Source organism: Amblyomma mixtum, chromosome 3 (genome assembly GCF_055824585.1).
Source record: "Amblyomma mixtum isolate Tamu chromosome 3, ASM5582458v1, whole genome shotgun sequence".
NCBI lineage: Eukaryota > Metazoa > Arthropoda > Arachnida > Ixodida > Ixodidae > Amblyomma > Amblyomma mixtum.
Window position 1 is genome coordinate 376,520,410 of NC_143014.1, and position 22,388 is coordinate 376,542,797.

General features: G+C 46.3%; 1 protein-coding gene across 8 annotated transcripts in view; it reads left to right on the top strand.

Moving 5' to 3' along the window:
• The window catches only part of LOC149356850 (uncharacterized), a 45,175-nt gene that overhangs the window by 21,393 nt on the left and 1,394 nt on the right, over positions 1–22,388 (top strand). For 3 of the 8 annotated variants that reach the window (XM_089584358.1, XM_089584364.1, XM_089584363.1), the window contains 3 exons: positions 718–797; positions 3,865–4,120; positions 11,239–12,164. In XM_089584358.1, the coding sequence (XP_089440484.1) occupies positions 718–797; positions 3,865–3,998 (214 nt within the window). In that variant the 3' untranslated portion in view covers positions 3,999–4,120; positions 11,239–12,164. Of the gene's footprint in view, positions 1–717; positions 798–3,864; positions 6,232–11,238; positions 12,165–13,094; positions 13,639–19,244; positions 19,365–20,306; positions 20,927–22,388 lie in introns of those variants that run through there. The other 5 variants (XM_089584359.1, XM_089584365.1, XM_089584361.1 and 2 more) reach the window with 4 other exon arrangements.

Sequence of the window (22,388 nt, forward strand, 5' to 3'; positions counted from 1 at the left end):
TACAAAAATATTGAAAATTGAATTTTTTTATCCAATTTATGTTCTCATACTAGTCATTTCAACTATTTTTATGAGTTGTCCAAAAGGCAAAGAAGGTGATAAAAATGTTTCAGAAATGAAAAAAAATGCAAGGCATGTCAGTCAGCAGAAAAATTATGTTTTTGAGGCATATTCAGCCACCAGTTGCACTGTGAGTTTGTCCTCATTTATTCTCTAATGGCAGTGACATTTCTAAAATTGTAATTGGAGCAGTTTTAGTTTTAGGCGAGGAAATGGTTTTGCAATTTGAGTCCCTGCCTTCAACCTCGGCATTACTGGCTGCTTGCTCGTCACTGCGGTGCACGCTGCAGCCGGCATCGAGGAGACACAAAGCTTCGGTGCACGGTGCTCCCGGTGGATGCTCCTCATATTTTGGTCTTGAAAAGTATGCTGGCATGTTCACTCACGTTTTGTTAGTTTAAATTCGAGCATGACATAAGTCCAGCATGCTCCGCTGAGAGAAAGAAAAAGGCTTGAAATGGTGAATTATGCATGCTCCTTTTAATGGGAGCACTCTTGTAAACCACCTGGTGAGTTCGTCTTTGTTTTCTTGAATCATTTTGTTGGAGCACCCAGAGGGCTGTGACACGCTTAAAGGTTTTCTCCGCCCATGTAAAAGTTTATGGAGGATCAGTATTTGACCTTTCTACGGCCTCCGACTGCTTTCTGTTGCTGCAGGGGGCCTCACACTTCCACCAATGCCGTTACAAGCACTCTTCCCATGCGACGTGGCGAAGAAGTCCTTTCCACTGAAAAAGGTAAATAATTTTCACGGTAGCTGAGGTTTCAGCTCTGATTGGTCAGACCGCAAAGAGTGCTTCCCGGCTGATTGATGTTTGTGTTGAGGAACAAGAGCCATTCTGCCATGCGGCCACTTCATTTTTACTTTTTGTTAATCTACCCTTCAGCAGATTTGTGTGTTGCCGAAGCTGCCGGCATCGAAGCCCAACACACCATTGTATTCGAGCAGTGGAGTGCTGGTTTTGTGTAATTTGCAGCTGGCGGCAATGTGTGCTGGGGTGAAGAGGAACCACTGAGCAATGTCAATGTTGAACGCAGGGACTCAACTTGCAAAATTGTTTTCTAGCTTAAAACAAAAAAAAAGCTCCGATTAAACTTCTAAAAGTAAATGCCATTAAATGGTACTATGCAACTTTCTATCTTTCATAATTTCATTAACATCACCTCAATATGTAGTAGACTGCTGAATATGTCTCAAAAAGTAAATTTTCTCAACTTTAGAATCTTTTTGCTGATGTGCCTTACGCATTTTGCTCTCTGCAGCATTTTTATCCACTTTGCCTTCTCGACAGCTTATAAAATAGAATAACTACTGTAAGAACATAAAATTTGATCAAAGATTTCAAATTTTCATATTTGTACTTAATACATCTTTTATTTAAAATAAATTAAGTTCAATTTACTGCATTGGAAATGTAATTCCTTTATTTATATAACAAAAACTTCACAGTCCTGTCTAAGACTGTTCTTTTTACAAATTTTTTTGCATAGTTATGTTTGGCTGTCGCTTACAAACATGGGATGGCGGCCACGACGCAAAAAAATTATTCCGCCAAAAAATTACCGACGATTACGTTACTTCCTAATGCGAAATTTGAGCGCAGCAAATAAGCTGTTTCACCTTTTCGATAGATTGAGGCAAAGAAATCGAGCAACACATGTATGCGCTATCACAGAATTTTTTTTTTAGCAGACGGAGGACTTCCATCGGTCGTCTCGCTCATGGCTCAGAAAGAACTGGCAGATAATTTCGCAGTGGCGAACGGCAGCGGCAATTTCGGCTCGGGCTGTGCACATATACAGATCCGCCGCCACCGATCTGGCTCTCTGATTGCCACCGCACAGGGCGAACGGCAGCGGCAATTTCGGCTCGGGCGGTGCACATATACAGATCCGCCGCCACCGATCTGGCTCTCTGATTGCCACCGCACAGGGGTTGCATTGGAGGAGGAGCGAAGAAAGGAATTAAGTTCGAGCCGGCGCTTTGACAACCGGAGACTCGCAGGAAGAGGGGGGAGGGGGGCGGCGTGTACACCCAGCGGCAAACGATGGGGGCAGAAGCGCGCGCAGCAAGCGGACAACACGATAAAGGGAGGAGGGAAGAGAGAGCAGCGACTGACTGATGCCGCTGACGCCGATAGTGCGTCAACCCCAGCTGCGGATGAAATGGGGGCGGAGCTGGTTACGAGGCCGACGACAACGCCGACGACGACGCGAAACCCAGGAACGGACGCCAAAGAGCTGCGCTCTAAAACAACCTGGGATAATGTTTACCTTCGTAATGCAATAAGCCATGATTTCTTTTTAAGAAATTGAAGATTCAGTGCAAAGTCTGGAACAGTTGGCGTGGAATGACCCATGACATTTAAATGCCAACTGTGTGCTGATTTGAAGAAGCCTTTATGATATTTTTGTAGCTCGATTAATATTGCAGTGTAGGTTGAATTCAATTTCTTGCATAATTGGAAGGGTTCCACATCATTCCGTTTATTTCGCATCTTGTGTGCGAACTTATACCGCATTGCCAATGATTTCTGCTGCAGGCATTCACCCCATATGGATATTGCTGCTCCTGAGCAGCATACTCAACTGAACCACTGGAATGGTATCATTGTGTGTACTGTGTGTAAATTTCTGAGAAATTTATGCATTCATTTGGCTGCTTGGTATTTTCATGTTTCATATGTATAATGGCAGATGAAATGCAGATCTGTCCTAAGGATGAATGTGGCCATTTGTGAACACCATTTTACAGTAGTGATATTTGCAAGATAATTAATTCTATTTATCTACTTTGTACTTTTGTTCACTGCATGGTGCATGTATGCCTCAAAGAAAGGGAACGCAAACCCGTTACGGGGTAAAAAATTCGCCTGACTTGCTTTCTGTGGACATTGCGATGCCAGAGTTAGCATTTGTGATCTCCAAATGCTCACTTTTATGTATATGTATTTCTTCTACAATGGGTGCAGAAAGGCAACAGCTTGGAACCCTTTGTGATCATTTTCCAGATCTAGACCTCATATCTTGTGAATTTGATAGTACCGTATAGACTCGTGTAATGGCCACACGTCTTTTCCAAGATCTGGGGTGAAAATCGGGTGCGGCAATTACATAAAGAAACACACAGCAAATTAAATATTTCTGGGGGTACCTGCCTTTATTACTGCCAAAACACTCCTCGTCTTCCCCCTCCGAACTCGTCGGGACCTCAGGCTCGTCCTTGTTCCAGATGAAGTCATCCTCTGTGCCATCCAGCTTGTTGGACATGCCTGTCACCTTGAAACTTTCTTCCATGGTCTCGAACGAAACCGCGGTCCACGCTTCGAGTATCCAGTGGCATACGGCCACAAGGGATGCCTTTTTCAGTCGGCCGGTCGGAGTCCTCTGGTGGAGGGCCGTTGCCATCCGCTCAGTGTGTGCAGAGCGAAATCCGCACTTAAAAGGGCGGTTTATGGAGACGTTCAGTGGCTGAAGCACGCCGGTCATATCTCCAGGTAGGACGGTCAAGTCCGTGTTTGCACCATCGTCATACACATTTTTCATCAACGCCGAACTTTAGTCCAGCAGCTCTTTTTCCTTCTTCTTTTGCGTAGTCAATCACTTTCAGCTTAAAGTGAGTGGTATAGCTTACGCATTTCCCCATCGAGAAAAAAAAACTTCAGCTCACGAGCGCAGGACAAATCAGGGCAGCGATGCGTTCCGATTTCGAGATTGCACGTACTTTGCACAAGTACGCAGTCACTTTGGTAGTGGCAGCGGCGGCGTACAGACATTCCGTGATCGAGTTCATCTACTTTACAGGAGCGCTGCCCGAGCTTTGGAAACGACCGCGGAGCATACTCATCGGCTACATCGCTGTTCCAAGCGTTCAGAGCAACCGTATTTCAAGTGCTGGCCAGATTCTCCCCTTCTGCCATCTGTCTTCACTGACTTGAGCTTCGTCTGCTGTTTATCGGCTACATCAGGGGGGCGTTCGTTTTCCAGTGCACTGCAGTCACTTCGGCAGTGGCAGCGGCGGCGTACAGACATTCCGTGATCGAGCTCATCTACTTTACAGGTTGGTGGGCATTCATACTTACCACTGTTAAGGCTACCTGTAGTTTTTCGTATCTGCTGCTGCTGCCGCTGCCATGATACTGTAGTGCGAGTGTCACCTTACTCCGTTGCCCATAGTACTTTATCCTTTGTTGTAGTCCCGAGCAATGCCGGAGAATACTATTTGTGTTGCATGTAAAGAGAACCGTGATGATGGCGACGAGTGTATCACTTGTGACGAATGCAGTTGCAGTTGCCACAGTGGAAACTGTTCTGGAGGTTCTGTAAAAGTACAAAGGGGAAAGCCTCCAAGACGACATGGAAGTGTCCGACTTGCATACTTGCTAGAACCAGAGGGGGAAAGTCGAATGAAAAGTCGAAAAGTGAACAGGCATGTGAGCACACGGCTGAACTATCGCAAATCAGTGCCAAGTTAACTGTTCTCTTGCAGATGAAAGAGAAAGTCGACGCACTAAGTAGCTTGAAAGAAGTTATAGAAAGTCTTGAACAGTCAGTGCAGATGATGTCAGCCAAGTATGACGAGCTTCTAGAATCGCAAAAACGACACGATACGGAAATACAAAATCTGAACAAACGGCTTGAAGTCGTAGAATCGGTGGGATCTGAGGCTGAGGTGGGTCGATTGAAAAGGCAAATAAACAACCTTGAACAGTATGGACGACGCCAGAATCTTGAGATCCATGGTCTGAAATACACTGAGAATGAAAACGTGTTAGCTGTTGTGAACGACCTTGCATTGTCTTTGAGCCTTGAACCGGTCACTGAGAGTGAAATTGAAGGTGTGCACAGGCTTCCTCACAGGAAAAAAGAGAACAAAACACCTCCTATGCTAATCCGCTTTGTCAGCCGGAAAACAAAAGATCAATGGCTAGCAAAAGTAAAGGATCTGAAAGCTAAGCAATCAGACATATGCCTTTTTGATAACCTGACAGCCTTCAACAGGCGACTCTTGTGGCTGGCACATTCAAAGGCAATGCAGTGTGGCTACCAGTATACCTGGCAGAGAAATGGCAAAATATTTGTCAGGAAAAGAACCGGAGAGAATGCAATTTGCATTGCTTGCAAAGACGACTTGGTAAATATTCGGTAGTGTTAGGTTTTTCATGCGCGCCGATCTTCTGTGGGAAAAAAAAATAACCTATCATGACCTACTTTGATATTGATTCTTCAATAAGTACATGCTGAATTTTGGAAAGTCTCTCAACAATTCTCTGTTTTTTTCATTTAAATGCCTGAAGCCTGCAAAACAAAATAGATGAAGTGGTTGTGTTGCTGTCAACTCTGAGGTTATGAGGTTAAAGTTGGATGGATTAGTATTTTCTGAAACCTGGTTTAGCAATGATAGTGATGCTCCTAACATTGATAATTATAAATGCGTATCTTTGGAGTGACAACAGAAAAGAGGAGGAGGCTTATCAATATATTTGAGGAATGAAATCGGCTATCACTGTTTACCTGAATGCTGTGAAATGAATGAAGATGTAAAAGCTTTTTCTTTGTGCTGCGGAAAAATTGTTGTTTTAGGTATATACAGGCTGCCTTCAGGTTCGGTATCTGCGTTTTGTAACTTTGTTGAAAAAACTTTGGAATATGTCTCTCTCAATAATTGTGAAGTGGTTTTTCTTGGTGATATAATTGTTGATATTCTGGGTCAAACGTCCGTTACAAGAAATTTGCCAGATCTGTACAACAGCTGTGGATTTGTGAACTTAATTTCCTCACCAACAAGAGTTACTGACAACTCTGAAGCACTTATTGATGTGTGTTTTACAAATATTTGCACTAGTGATGTCCCGGCTGGCGTCTTAACATTAAGCATTAGTGACCATATGCCTATATTCTGTATAGTTCCGAGTCAACCAAAACAACACAGGTGTAAACCAGAAACTTCTACATTTAGAAGAATTGATGAAAACAGCTTATCAGACTTTCGACGTCTTTGTGCTAGCACAGATTGGAGTAATATTTTAAGACAGGAGGATGCATGCCAATCGTACACAAATTTTATATCTACTATTCAGGAACACTATAATACTGCATTTCCACAAGCTACGCACAGAACTCGTAGAAAATCAAGGAAGCCGTGGATTTCAAAACAACTATATGACCGCATACAGGGAAAGAACAGACTTTTTTCTCGTTTTGTGAGAACAAAAGACACTGGCATTCTTGCCACTTTTTTTTTTACATGGGGAGGGCAGGCCTCTGTCAGGCACGACTAGGCAACTTTAGCTTGCCCTCCCCTGTTTGCAGTCTCTGTACTGGTCAAACAAAACCAATAAATGAAATGAAATGAAATAGGCCTTGGCTGTACTCGATGTGCGCAGCGCTTTAGAGTTACTGTACCTTTGGTAGCATATATACAGTAACTCTGCACCCCTTGATTTTTGCGCTCCACCTGGCAGCAGAAACCACAAAATGTTTGGGATTTCTTGCAGCACACAGTAGATGGCATTGCCCAACTTCCTGAAATTATTGGTGCGGCTTTTACTCGGGTAATTTTTAAATATATTTTTTTCTGCAATTTTTTTAAAAGTTAGGGGTGCGGCCATTACATGAGTCTATACGGTATAATAGTCTAGGCAAAGCAGCGTGCTGGGTAACAGGACACTGACAGGAAGGCACAAATACAGCGCTCACTAACTCCGGAATTTATGGCTTTCCTCATAATAAATACGGGAAGCGTCATCCAAAATACAGAGAAGGAAAGTCATGGAATCGTTTTGGTCACATCTGTCGTGATTATTTATCCAGATAGTCTATTTATTTCTTCGTTAGCATTAGTGATGGTGTGCTTACGCAAGTTGAACAATTCTTATGTACCATGCAGGTCTCGTATATCTCACCCATGAGCTGTCGATTATATTTCCTTAGAATTTTACATCGTAGAAAGTGGGATGCACTCACAGTCCGACATGTGTCTCGCTAGCTTGCTACCATATCCTGTCTCAGTATTGCCGACATGTTCCATTAGACGATTGTTGACAAGCTGACCTTATTTCCCAATTATGACGCTCCGCATGAGAGAGGGATCTTGTAAACTAAACCACTGTTGCATGCTGTGAATTTGTCTCGGTGCTTCATAGTGTGCTGCACTGTTTTTGAAGCACCTTTGCTGGGCGCGTTGCATAATACGTTCAGCTGCTTTCTGTGAAAAAGCAAATGAAGCCATCGCAAAGAACTTCAGCAAGCTGCAAAAGAAGGTCAAGCACCAAACAGTGAAGAACGAAGCCCAAAAACTTGTGTGAAGCCAACAACTTGACCAAATTAGTGCTGGCAGTGAAGAAGAGTGAGGGCCTATCCCTGAATCCCTTCTGTATGGTAAAAGCACCCAACGATAACTGGCCTTTCAGAGTAATTGTCTCTGAACAAGGGTCAAGTAAGCAACCCTTAGGGCAATATCTGCTCGAATTGCTCTCCTCGTTCACCATGGAAGACCTCTTCCTGGTAAAGAAACCAGAAGTGTCCGCATTCCTCTCGAACAGCTGTCCAGAAGGAGTGTCTTCTCATTGTCATCAAGGACTTACATTACACGGTGCTAAAGACCGCCTGGGTTGAGACGGTAAGAGAATACATTGATTCAATGAGAGCAGTACGATTCCAGAACCAATGCAGAATTAATGCGGACAGATTCCTTGAGTTGCTAACCATCTACTTCAGTTCTACCTATGTAAAGTTTAATGATCTGTACATACAGTGGCAGGGAGTATGTGCCAGTTCCTGTGTTGCACTAATTCTCATTTTCCTGCTAGCCTGTCAAGATAGCCAACTATTAAAAAGCTTTGCACAGCACCAATTACGACTTCCTAGTAATCCACAAGCTTCATAGCCAAGGGTAATGCAAGGGCATTGTTGACATCTTCAAGACCTTCTCCAAAGTTCTTGCCAACTTTGAGCTGACCAAAGAAATGCCACTGGAGGTACAGCTTCTCTATCTATGGCTGTACATTGGAGAGACCCATGTGGGCTGGCGTTACGTCCTAAGATCGAAAAAAAGGCTGTTGCTACTGGCACACTGAAAAATATCCTAAACAGGTCGTATATTGATCTCCAGCAGGAATGCGTGGAGGCCCAACTGACATGGTTACCTGAAGCTGGTTTCCCAGATGACCTCATCTGCAGCCTTGACTTCAAGATAAAGAAATTTGCCAATCTACCTCAACAATACTTCAGAAAGAACGGACCATAGTTGTCAAGGCATATTATTATGGGGTTTAGCTCTGCAGGAGATGCGACAGGGCACAGTCAGAAGGCACGCCAAACCAAGTCACCCCAAGCACTAGCTGCAGCATCCTCATCGTCATCAACTGCCCAGCATCAAAACATCCCCTTCGCCTTGCGACTATGCACCGTAACACTACCCCGTCTGCGTCGCGGAAGGAAGCACAGTCCCTGGGCGCCCTAAGGTGGTGGGTTTGAATGGTAGGGCTTAAGACAGGCGACGTGCACGAGCTTTGTGGAGTGGGCCGCGGGAGGAATGGGAGGGTGGAAGGATGTGGTTTTGTAGGTCACATTGCTCGGTTGCCTGAAGAGAAGACGTGGTATAAGGACCCACGTAATGAGGCAGCAGCTTCTCACACAGGCCCACACGGCACGCAGGAAGCCAGAGGAGTACGAGGGAGCCGGGAGGATGGTGGAGCAATTCCTGGCAGAATAAGCAAGGCTAATTCCGCCTGTAGCATACCACAACTCAACTCAAACAGCTGGGAGGACAGTCGGCGTCACGGTGATTAAGGTCGTAGGTGCATTGTATCAGCCACGTGCTAAAGAAAGTGGTCAGGTGGGCTGGTGTGAACTTAATATGCAACGCGCCTGGCAAGGGTTGCTTCAAAGACAGCCTGTTATAAGAGAAAGCAAATAGTCAAATCCATAGCATGCGACAGTGACTTAGGCGCGTTGCATACTAAGTTCACACCAGCCCTCCCGACCACTTTCTTTGGCGCATGGCTGATACCAAGCACATATGCCGTGACAGCTAACTTCCGTTCTTTCTTCTCAAGTCTCGTTGGGGTAGATCGGCAAATTTCTTTCATTATCTTGAAGCCAAGGCTGCAGATGAGGTCATCTGCTAAACCAGCTTCAGGTAACCCTGTCAGTTGGGCCTCAACGCTTTCCGGCCGTTCTTTTTAAGACATTTTTAGTGCGCCAGTAGCAACAGTCTTTTTTTTCAACCGTGGGGCATAACACCAGCACATATGGGCCTCTCTGATGTACAGCCATAGATCGAGAAGCTGTACCTCCAATGGCATTACTTTGGTCAGCTCAAAGTTGGCAAGAACTTTGGAGAAGGTCTTGAATATGTCAACAATGCCCTTGTGTTGCCATTGTTTATGAAGTTTGTTGATTACTAGAAAGTCGTCCACAAATCGGAAGGTCATTATCAAATTGATGCCACGCAAAGCTTCTTTTAGTTGGCTATCTTGACGGGCTAGCAGAAGATCAATGAGAATTGGTGCAACGCAGGAACTGGTGCGTACTTCTTTTCACTCTTATTCTGCATTGGTTCTGGAATTATGCTGCTCCCACTGAATCAATGCCTTCTCTTACCATCTCAAACAAGGTGGTATGTGGCAGCGTGTAACGTAAGTCCTTGATGACAATGAGAAGACACTCCTTCTGGACAGCTGTTAAGGAGAGCAATTCTTGCAGGTACTGCCCTAAGGGTTGCTGCCACGATCCTTGTTCAGAGACAATTACTCTGAAAGGCCAGTTGTCGTTGCGTGTTTTTGGCATAAAGAAGGCATTCAGGCATAACCCCTCACTCTTCTTCACAGCCAGCACTAATTTGATCAAGTTGTTGGCTTCACACAAGTTTTGAGCTTTCATTCTTCACTATTTGACGCTTGACCTTCTTTTGCAGCTTGCGGAAGTTCTTTTGCAGTGGCTTCATTTGCTTCTTTGCAGAAAGTAGCTGAATGTAGTATGCAACGCACCAAGCAAAGCTGCTTCAAAAGCAGTCCAGAGACAGTGGCTTAGTTTACAAGATCCCTCCATCATGCAGATCGCCATATGTTGGGAAATAAGGTCAGCGTGTCAACATTTGTCTAATGGAACATGTCGGCAATACTGAGACAGGATATGGTAGCAAGCTAGCGAGACACGTGTCGGACTGTGAGTGTATCCCACACTTTCGAGAAAGGAAGTAAAATTCTGAGAAAATATAAGAGACGTGCATGGTACATAACAATTGTTCAACCTGCTTAAGCACATCATCGCCAATGCTAACAAAAAATGAAATTGACCATCTGGATAAATAATCACGACAGATGTGACGAAATGACGATTCTATGACTTTCTTTCTCTGCATTTTGAATGATGCTTCCTGTATTAGCAATAAATTCTTCAGTTGTTAGTCAGCGCTGCACCTGTGTCTTCTTGTCTGTGTCCTGTTATCCTACATGGTTTTGCCAAGAATCATGCATCGACTGGCCCAGCTCCTTTCCTTGAAGTAGTTTTGTAACCTAATGCAAATTTTTCTTGATGACTTTTTGAGTTTACTGGCCGCAGACATGGGGTATATGTTAACTTAGCATTGTGGCCTGCCTTTCAAGATGCCACATGCTTGGTATAATGATGAATTCATGCTTTGTGTTAGTTGCAGCCGACCACTCTCATGGAAGGGGTTGTGTCGCTGACTTTCATCAGATACTATGCTTTCTGCTGTCACAGTGAATGTTGCACATGACTTGTCGTTGGGTTTATTTTAAAGCATTTTGAAGTGTGCTATTTGCATCTTTATTGTCGTGTTTTGTGCCATTTATAATCAGTTTACTTACTAGGCAGGCCAGTAGTTTGCACTAGCTTGTAGCAGTTCGTACAGAATTAATTGCATGGCCTGACCACCTTCATTCCATTTCATAACAGGTAGCTTTTTAGCTAAAACATTGTTTGTATAATGTCGTTTAGAGCTATTTTTTTTAAACCACAGTGGGCTCTTTTCAATGGTTCAAAAAATAACAGCTGGCGCTTGCTCACAACATGGGCAGATTTTCTTCTTTCTGTTAGCGCTAGCATGCGTAATAAAACACATCGTTAATGAGCAGTATGTTGGCATTTATAAGGATGATTGAGCAGTGTAAACTGATAGGAAATAATTTACTGTTTTTGTGTAAAATGCAGACTCGCACCATGTATGCTGCTCTCCAAAGAAAATCCTGAGGTGGCTGAGAACCTGTTCGTCAAGGCAGGATGACTACTCAGCAAGCTCACCACTGCAGCTCACTTCACAGCTGCCATAATGTCAGGAATATGGATGTTCAGCATAAGCTGCCTTAAGTTTGCTTATTCATGGGAGTTAGTGTCTCAGTCCAGGCCTTCTTCAGGCTGGTTTATAAGGCTGAACAAGCATGAATTTTTCAGTCTGTTTTCTCTGAAAAAATTGGGAGGTAGAGTAAGTGCAGTGGAATCTTATTCTTGCAGCATCATAAAACCAATAAAAGCAGGTATGGTGCAGTTTTACCTTGAAATTTTAGTGTTCCTTGGATGGCAGTAAGGAATTCATTGGAGAAGCTTCTTATGCTTTGTGTTGTGGATGTGTTTTGTTCTAATAAAAATTTTCCACATTTCTGCAGTGTTATGATTTGTGTGTCAATGAACGTTTTTCTTAGGTGCACACAGCATGTCTACTGCTATGAAGAGCTCCAGTAATACAGGTATATTGCATTATGTAGGCATTATAATGGTACATTTAAAGAACACTCAAAAAAGTAATAAAAGTGCGAACAAATTATGAACCCATTGCATACATTTTTTCTGAAGGGTGAAGGGATGCAAGAAGTGCTAAAACACCTGTGGCTCGGCGGTAATAGCATGTGATTCACCTCAACATCTTTGGGTCACGTTTTTCATTTTCGGGCTGGTTCTTTCCAGAAACACCCCACGTGAAAGATGTATTGAAATCACAAGACTCCCATCTTGACCGGGTGTGAGTTATAGACACCTGGAAACGCCTTTAAAGGTGTTTCATTTTTTACAGCGTACCCAAGATTTGCATGCCTGTCACAAAGAGACAGAACTAATCAGCCCCGCAGATTTTGGGAACAGCTGGTAGACTGGCCGTCTGACCGCGCAGGGCGTTGCTGAAGTATGCGTATTCCAGGAATACGTCTTTCTTGTTTTTACTGTTTTCTTTTTTTATGCGTTTACTTCTGTAGAAAAGTGCAAAGTTTTGAGCTTTTATTCCTGTGTGCAATTTTGTGCCTTTCGTGTTTTCTTGCCGTAATGATGATGCGTAACCTAAGTGTTGTCCATTGCAGTGTGGTGGAAACGATCACTGTAGCAACTATCAGTTTCCTTGGAAATGTGGTCTCCCCCGCGCGTATACAATGTTTGGTTCTTCTCTCACGACATCGCATATGTTTGAGGTTTTGTTATGTATAGTATAGGGTTTGAGATTATGATGTTTATATTACTTAAATTGTACTATCCTCGCAACCCATCTACCAACCGTCTGTCTATGGATTGCAATGGCAGCTGTACTTTCTTCGAACCTGATTCAAACTTGAAAGATGCGGTGCCATTGAATCGCTCGCATAGGTCACGTCCGCAGCTCACCCTACCAGGCCGCCTGAGGGGGGGAGCCAAAAAGGGGAAATATTCTAGCAGCACAGCTTAAAGCCTTGTTCTTTATTTGCCTGGCACGACTCGGGAGTGGGCAGTGCTCTTGCCTTGCCGAGGAGGGGGCATTGTGCAGATCTGATCACTAATGCTCTGCCGCCGCGGTGGCTCAGTGGTTATGGTGCTTGTCTGCTGACCCAAAAGACACAGGTTTGATCCCGGCCGTGGCGGCCAAATTTCCAGGAGAAATTCTAGAGGCCCATGTACTGTGCGATGTCAGTGGACGTTAAAGAACCCCAGGTGGTCTAAATTTCCGGAGCCCTTTACTACAGTGTCTCTCATAGCCTGAGTCGCTTTGGGATGTTAAACCCCATAAACCAAACCAAACTATAGCTCCACTTGAGATCCTTGGCCTGCAGACATCGGCCCATGGATCACCCAGGAAACAGGGCCCCTGCCCAGCTGATGCGGCTTCATCAGACGACAGCGAGGAGCTGTAAACCCTTTCAAGACCTCTACCTGGCGGCGGACGAGCTGTTATGATTTTCTGCTTCTGGCCACACGGACCGGAGCAAGCAACAACCGAGAACTGTCAACAAAGCCGACAACTTTGCTATGGCTGTAGACTGGATGCCCTTGGCCTCGGCGAAAAAAGGGTTTCCTCTATCACACCTGCTGGCCACTTCGATGAGGCGCTGGAAGACTGAGCCCCGTGCGACTTAAGTGGTATTTCCCACGGGCTACCAAGGAGCACCGGGAAGCGCTGCAGGGTCCAGTCATCATGTTTTGAGATCGGCATTCATCTCCAAAGGAGAAGCTGACTCCGTGCACCCTTCCATGTAGCCTTGCCCATGCATTGATGAGAAAGACGTGCGACCAGCTACGTGCTGTGGGAACGTCACTCGCAGAGATTCCTGTGTGTGCGTGACGTAGATGGCACCCTCCTCGCAAGCTCAAGACGTGATGGGGGCATGTTCCATGGGCAGAGAGTGCGTGAACTTGTGAACTTGGACACACCTTCCTCGGCAAACACAGCCTCCATCTAGAACTTTTGGCGCTATAAAACTCGGAGCAGATGATGGTCAAGGGGTCCTTCACCTCAAGTAGCTTCCTTTCATCGAGACACTTCGGCTGAGAAGCACTCTCAGTTGCTGTACGTATACGTAATGTAAATAGTTGTATAAAGTTTTCCTTGCCTTCCTCATAATCCGGTCTTCGATCATTCTCGTCTCATCACCTGTCCGGCCATGCTACCCGAGTCGCAACAGTGCCTTGATGTCCGCGCACCTCCTGGCCGTCGAAGCACCCTAGCGCCTGCAGTGTCCCCCTGCGAGGCTGCGGTCCCCCATTGAGTTTTTAAAAGTTCTTCTGAACCATGTCGCAGTCAGGCAACACTGGCTTGCTTGCAATCACTAGCATCACTAAAGACATAAGCTGACGGTCACGTACTTGTTCACGACTGAACTGCACACTGCGCATAGTGAGGCTAAGGCAGTGGGTGGTACCTTGTTCAGGTTAGGGGTGCGGAGGGGTGAAGGGGGAAGTTACGACAGGGGGACACAGGCAACAAAAGCCGGTGCCCTTTCATTTTCTGTCTAGCTGCTGACCAGTCTTCGCAACTTCACCACATTGTGCCATGGCAGGTGTCACAAAATTCAGCGCATTTTTGGAAAAAAAAAAACAAAAACAGCGCCGTGCGGAGAGCTCTCGCCGCCGCGCGTCGTAAAACGGCAGAAGGAAACCCCAGAGAGCGACTAGCTTTGTGTGTGTGGCTGCCCCCTCCACCACCTCTCGCCGACGCAGTGCGCCGAGGGATTCCGTCAGCCATGACGTCGATTGTTCTAGAATGTCCCGAGACGTTTCTACTCTAAATCGACGGAGAGGGCGTAGCCTTGAGTGTGCTAAAATAGGCCCTCCCCTCTTCACTGGCGCGTCAGCGGCGGCGCCGCACCGAAACGTTCTCGGTGCTCCTCGAAGCCACACCCGGCGTTTTGACCTATGGAGTCAGAAGGAGACTGCACTGCAGAAGGAGACTGCACTGCAGAAGGAGACTGCACGGCCAATACTGTGTGTATGTGCGCGTCTGACTTGGCGCGAAGAACAGACAGACGTGGAACAAGCCTATATAAGAAGGGCGTTGACCGCTGTCGACTAGCTCGAGCCGCCGTTTAAGCCTACTCCCACGTGTTTGGGAAAGTGCGCGAAGTGGTGACAGCAGGACACACGTGGGCACGCGCGATGCTCCGCACCGACGCTACAGCGGACGCCGCCGCTGTTGGGTCAAGACGTCACTCAGGCTGGTTCAGTATATGGCTGTCGCTGCCAGGGGGAGGAGCTTAAAGTCGACAACTTCTAATTGAAATTTACAGCTCAAATGCGCGCGTAGAACATGACTTCTTTCTTAAGCACGCAGAATAACATCGTGGCTATAGTCGCATACAAGTCAAGAACTAAGCCGCCTCAATGTAGGCCCTCCAGCCAATGTCGTCGACCGATTTTCATGACAGCATGGTTAATCCGATTAAGCCATGATTAGCCCCGGCGATTGCGATTTCACGCTGGCCGCCCCGAGCAGATCGGTAAAGGGGGAACATGCGTTATGGGAGAGAGAGTGCTGCTTTTTCCCTGTGCTATTTTGTAGCTGTGCTGCTTTTTACCTGTGCTGTTTTGTTGCGTGCTGTTTTTTCCTTGTGCTGTTTTGTCGCTGTGCTGTATTTTGTGCACTGTTTTGACGCATGCTGCTTTATTATATATGTGCTGTTCTCTCGTGTCCCCCTCTAAGGGTGTCTGGGAACACATGCTAAAGCGCCTGAAGTGGTGACAGTGGTGGCGGTAAGGCCCACTGGCACGCAAACCTGGAAACTGATCGGAAGGTGATCGATCACTGGAGGCACAGTCAGCTGACGTCCAAGAGGAACTGTTACTCCAGGGAAGGAAAATGTCAGGTCTAACGCTGAGCGAGACTGTACTCAGTCCTCTTTCTCTTTATGCCACGTGTGATGTCAGCGCGGCAGTTTTGAATGTTCATAAACCACATACGCCACGTGGGGGCAGCCGATTGAACTAGAAGCGATATGCCAAATTCTAGGGCACAGAAGTCAAAGCTGAAAGGCGGAACTGAACCCCGTTACGGGACATAGGGACACATGTTCCTGAAGCCAGTTTTTCTCCAACTAAACAACTATACGCGTTGACGCAATCATTGTTTCTGATTTTTCGGTAATTATACATGGCCTAACGAACGTAGTTCTGTGGCTGATTGGCATGCAAGAAATAAGAGAAATACCACTTATTGCGTCGGTCGAAAACCGTTGCGCTCCGGCTGCAAAAGCGCCTGGTATGGCGGGGCGTCGGTGCAATTTGTGCCTACCAAAACTTAATGTTCCGTATAAGTGTGTCTGTGTGCCTAAGAGTACCGGACGTGAAAGCTATACGCTTCTGCCCGACATACTTCTTTTGTTACACCAGCTTAAGGGGCTGTGAGACACCTTCTGAGGAGAGCACATTTACTCGCTTACATTGAATTGTGTTGTCATGAACACCTGAGCCAAACATTGCACTTCTACACGCAGCATAGAGCCCACAATTACGCGCGAAAGTTTGCGAGCACTTTCTGGCGACATTCTCACGGTTGCACCCTCCTCTATCGCTCGCACATGACAACATAAGTTCAGAGGTGGCTGTATAGTTAGATCATTTCAGGCGTCAGGCGGCTACCATCGCCGCGGCCAGTAAGGCGCGTCGCTCCAGCGGGTCAGGAAGCTCCGCCTCCGGCGGTGGGGGAGGAGGGCCGCATGAGCGTCCGGAAGGGGGGCAAGGGGGGGCGGCCGCCCCCCCCCCTGGAATTACGGATATTATTTATGCACTAGTTCCTTTTTGGTGCTAACCTACCGCCGCCCCCATCCCCGGACATCGGGTGCCCCCTCCCCCCTGGAAAAAGTTCTGCGGAAGCCCTTGGAGGGCCAGCTATGAGACCATGCAGTGACTCCAGGGCCGTCCTTCCAGCGTGCTGTACGTGACAAGAGGAGAGGGAAAGGAGCGAAGACGCTGACCTTCAAATTTTGTCTGTTGATACACAGCTTCTACAAAGCGCATAAAAAAATCCTTGTTGGAGAATATTCGTGCAGCAGCGTCCTTTATACCGTCCCAAGCATACCGCGACTTTGTTAAAGTCCATTTCAGGCCCCTTTAAAATTGGAGTCGTCTGTGCTGTAAAGGGTACCTGCCCAGGGTCCGGACATTTTTGAAAAACAAGCCCACTGCATAGATGAGGCATCGAAGATAACCTCTGCAAAATAATAGAGCCATGCGCGCCCCGGAAAGCTGGAAATATTCAATTCAAAGCCCACTCGTTCTTTCCTTCCACAAAAATGTCCCCGCACACTACTCTGAACCCGTTTGACGTCATGCGGGTTACTTTCGCCATCTTTTGCTAAAGGCATTCCATTAGTGCATCGTTGGTTTGGCGTAGCCTTGGCGTCGCGTCGTCTGCGCAACGCTTTCCGCAGCGCCTTTCATTTTGGCACATGCTATATATATACAAACTCGCATGAAGGAAAAAAAAACTGCGGAGGGAGCGTACGGCGACCCTAGTCATAAAAAGTAAAAAATAGTAAAACTGAGTGAGTCGGTCCGCCTCCCGCCGTGATCACGTCACGAGATAGCCCTCTGCGTGCTCGCTCCCTTCTGTTTTTTTTCTTCCATGCAAGCCCCCCAAAACGAGGTTTTAGTTACTTGTGCAGTAGAGCCTTTCCCTCGCTCGCCCACTTGACCGCTCCGCTCACATACCGCTTATCCTTCGTTCATCTTGCCTACGCCTTGACTCCAAAGAACGACATGAGCTTAGGAATGGCGAAAAGACACAGACACACTGAACACAAACACATATGGAGAAAAGCAAACGGGCGGACCGGGTCTGCGCGTCGCCGCGTGTTTCGAACAGAACCGGCTTCCGCCCTTCCAGTCGTGAAACGATGGGGAGGCCTAAAAAAATGAAAAGGTGGCTCGCTAACTGCGGTCGACAAACACATGTATGAACTAAGAAGGTTAGGTGGACGAGCCGATCGCGCCTCTCGATCGCTCAGTGTGCGGAGAAAATGCAACGACGCGCTGTTTCGTCGTTGGATGCGCACGCAGCGACTGGAGTCGAACCACGATCCGGCACACATTTCCAGGAGATTATGAGTTGAGTCGAGTCTGGCGCCAACGCATCGGCCTTGATACAACGGTAAAGAATGTGGTGGTTTGCGGAAGACACTTCGCTCCGGACGACTATATCCTCGACCCAAGCAATTGGGGAGAGGAAGGACAGAGAAAAAAAACGCGACGAAACACCGCGAGGAGACCCAAAGAGCAAAATAGAGGGGGCTTTGGGAGACCCGCTGCTCCCCCCCCCCTCACCGCAACTAGACCGGGTAGCAAGCAGAAACCAAGAAAAGAATTCTATTCAAGGCGGGGCCATGACGTAGACATGTGACGCACTCCACCAGACACCACGCCTCCGGCTAACAACGGAGGAAGGGTGATTTTGTCTTGCGGAGCCTACTCGATCGACGAGGCGCAAGAGAGAAAAATCTCGAGGAGGAAACGGAAGGAGAGGGGGCTCACTCCAAGAGAGGTAGAGAGTATTTTGTACCAGAGGGTAGTCCGGGCCCTCTTTTCCCAAGCGCGGCGCAACAACGGTGTCCTCGAACCCGTCCGCGGCAGCCGCGCTTCGATGAAGGCGAAACGCAAAAGGCGACCGTGTGCTGTGTGACGTCGGTGCACGCTAAATCCCCAGGTGGCCTTAATTACTCAGCAGCCCTCAACTACAGCAGCTCTTTCTCTTTTTCACTCGCACCTCAGTCCCTTTCCACGGCGTTGTTCAGTTGTCCGTCGAGACAGGTACTGAGTATTTCACTTTTTCGATTGATTGTAAAACATTTTATTCGCCGGGAAGAGCTTGGCAAGAGGTCGCGTTAAGTGGTCGAGAGTACATAGCCCTCGACGACTTTGTCAGCCCACTCCACCGCCAAAACTTGCGTTCTGGGGTCAGAGCTAGCCAGCACGGTCTCCCACCGAACCATTTTTTTTTCGCTTGTTTGAATAGACCGCGTCTTTATCTTGCATTCAGCGCCACCACCCGGAATACACTCTGCTAGAGATACCATACTAGCAGATGTATGGGCAAAAACAAACAGCGATCGCAGCGCCGCTGCTTTTGAAAAGCTTTGCTTCAAACACTAACCTTTTAGCGTTGCTATTGTAGCTTTGCGTCATATTCTCCTATAAAGGGAAGAAGGCCCATGCAAGCGCCATTATTGCTGTTCTTGTGGTGTTTGGCGTTGCAGCTCGCTTCGGCCGGCCTACCACAATGTAAGCGTCTGCGAAAGCAGTTTTGGTACTTTTTTCTTGGGGGAACTGAATGTCTCGAAGCGCATTTTGGCTTAATTTTGCGTGCGAGATCGAGCGTCATGCGCTGCGCACAAACCGCTGCCTGTTGTGCGCTCCTTGGCTTTTTTCTTTTTAGGCTTATCGAACTGGGGCCTTGGCTCGAGCCCGCTAACACTCCGCGTCATTTTTCTTTTCAGGCTCATCAAACGCAAGCCGCTTCTGCCTGGGTTTGAGTCGGCGAGCGCTCCATAGCATTTTCTTTTCAGGCTAATGGAACGAAACCCGCTGGTTTGTCCTACTCGCTGTCTGCGAAAATCGTAAGTACGTTTTCTAGGCCTAACATGTGGCCATGGTTGAGGGCTGCGGAGTGATTTCGACTACGTGGGGTTCTTTTCCGGGTACTTCGCTGCATTTGGGTGTTTCTAAATTTCGCCTCTATCGAAATGTGGCTTTCACGGTCGCGATCCGCTACATTGCCCTCTCATCTGCAACGCGGCGTCTGACATGCGACGAGGTCGAAAAGGCGCGTGGGGACGCAGTTATAATTAATAAATAATGGTGGTTATTGCCACAAGGGTATCGAGGCAAAATAGCGCCAGGGACATTGGGTGATCTCAGGATGAGAGATTTAGAGCAAGTGATGAATAGAGTGAAGACTGGTGTAAAATTGTGTGCAATAATTGAACTTCAAAATTGTGCGCTGTTTATTTAGATAGCTCAAAATTCCGGGATCATAACTGTTCACTGTAAAGAGGCCAATAGTGGAACATCAATTTTCTTTAAAAATTTAAGCGTTCTTGACAGCGGGATTACTGAATCCGGTGAAACGAAGAGCTTAGGGTGAAGTTCGGTGCACTAGTGTACTTCTGGAATTTGTGCTCTCCGGTCGTTCTTGCATCGATTACACTCAATGGCTGTGCTCACATTTATCACATACAGGGCAGTGGTTTACATGAATAGATATGAGTGCGCCCAATGCTAATGGCCTGTCCTCAGTATTGTCAAAGCCACTGAACAAAGCATTTTTTAAGCTGTTCCTTCCAGTCACCTGCATAAGGCTTGATAATTGAGCACGTGGGTTGTCTGTTTCTTCATCCCTTGCACTTTGCCACATTTCAGCTATTTTGTGTTTAATGTGGCATCTGTTGGGAATGTGGGTAATATCCACAGGTCCCATATTTGGGACGCAGATGTTGCCACCTTGTCAGCTTCATTTCCATAAATTAGTGTCTCGGGACCCAACAAAATGTTATTTGCAGGCCTTATTCAACGACTCCGCACTGTGTTGAAAGTGGCATGCATATTTTTCCCTGCACCCCAAAGGGCTGGAACAGCACTATGCAAGTCTGTGTGTATGACAGGTTTTGTTATTTTGTTTTCTGGAATCTTGTAATACAGCCATGAGGATTGCAAATGTTTCATCAATGAATCTGTGCTTTTGGATCCATCGGTGTAAAACTCTCAACAATTGTGTTTTTCTTGAAAGGGCAGAAATTTCTGTTGAATAGCTTGCAGTGGGCTATTCCTCTGAGGAACAGTCAGCAACGATTTATCGCATTCAGTAAGCTGAAGAGACCATGGAACTGGTGCAATATTCATGCATTTAGTGGGGCAGCCATCAAGGGGCACATCAATTTGATTAGCTAGAGTTCTCACATAAGTTAAGGCTCCTGGTAAGTTGGTTTTTCTCGCATACAGCCTGAACAGGTGATCTCTAAGTAATTTGACCTTGAAGGTGTTCATCATCGATAGATATGTTTGCTCTTTCTATAGACTCCACGCATTAGCAACAATGTATAAGCTCTGAACTGGACTGGTTCTGAAGGCAAATGCACATTGATGAGCTTGATTGAGGAGTCATAAGGCGGATTCTCTTGTGGACTGGTACACTATGAATGCTTAGTCTGTATTCTTGAAAGAACCAGACTGCGGTCAGTCCAAGCAGGCGTTTTGTATCGGTAGCCCAGGAAGAGCATGACAGTGTTTTTAAAATACTCATTGACGTCTTTCATGCATTTGCCGCAACCTGTTTGTGTCTTGCACTCTTCAAGATAACATCTCTCATGATGCCACGTCAAGTTGTGTCATGTACTTTTCAAGATAAAAAAGAGGCAGAACCACTTCTATTAAATGCATACTAGTAATGGCTTCTGGTCAAGACTACTGGTCTATAATTTGTAACAGCTGAGGATCTTTTTCTTGTTTTAGAATGTCACCACTGTCTTCTTAATAGCTTTTCCTTTTCTGGTTCTTTTATTTCGTCACTTCTCTGTCGAACTGTATGGATTTTTGTTGATGCACCTGTTTCAATGATTTTGTTGGAAGGCAGATGTGTGTTTACCGATAATTTCGAAGTTTGCAACTTGAATGCAGTTTGCATTATTCACCGCGAGCGGTGCTACAGTTTGTATACACCTGAACTTTGGCCCCATAAAACTGTCATTCTTTGATGGATCCTGTGGGATGTTATGCAACGGCTAATATCAAAGAGCTCTGGCTATGATAAGTGAGTCAACAGTGCCGCGCGAGTTCTAGCGCATTGCATAATGTGCACGAAGCCCACAACAGAGGTCCCGAGCCGCCAGTTCATTAGCATGGCTGGTAACCAGCTCCAATTTTGTGTTCTTCAAAGTGGTGGTCAATAGAAGCGGTTATGAAGGTATCCGGCCGTGGCGAATGTGCCAGCGGTTTGTGTGCCACATGGTAGCACCATCCCCTCTCCAGCACGTGGGGAGCTCTGGTAGCTTAATTGAAGAGCCGCCATGGAAAGCCAGGGGCACTCTTGTTAGTCAAGGAGTAAAGAAAGGAAAGGAATGTGGCTGATGAGGGACGCTCCTCAGGACTCGTGTGTGCCTGTCAGCATCAGCCATCTTAGAATGTGGTACACTTTTCTTACAATGCGTTTCTTGCTTACATCGACTCTTTATGATGAGATAATCTGTTAATTCTTTTTTTTTTACTAATACCATATTTATTTAAGCACCACATGGTTTTAATTCATGTGTCCTTTATGTCTTTCTATGCGGCTCCTCGAAGTTGCCGGTATTCTGTTGCTCCAAAATGTAAGCATTGGCGTCATGTTAACGACATGTGCTCTAGGTGTGTATAAGCTGCTAGTGAGGTTATATTTGCGCAGTGAGCTTTGGATCAGCCTGCTTTGCAGGTTTGTACAAAATGGGCTCTACCTTGTGGGTTTCTGCAGAATTCATCGGTCAGGACCTTGCCCACCGGTGCTAAGACATGACTGCTAGGTTTATGCAAGAAATTTTTTAAAAATTTTGACTTCCTGGTGTTAATAACTGCTATAAATATTCACTTCTTTTCACTTTTTGTTCCAAAAG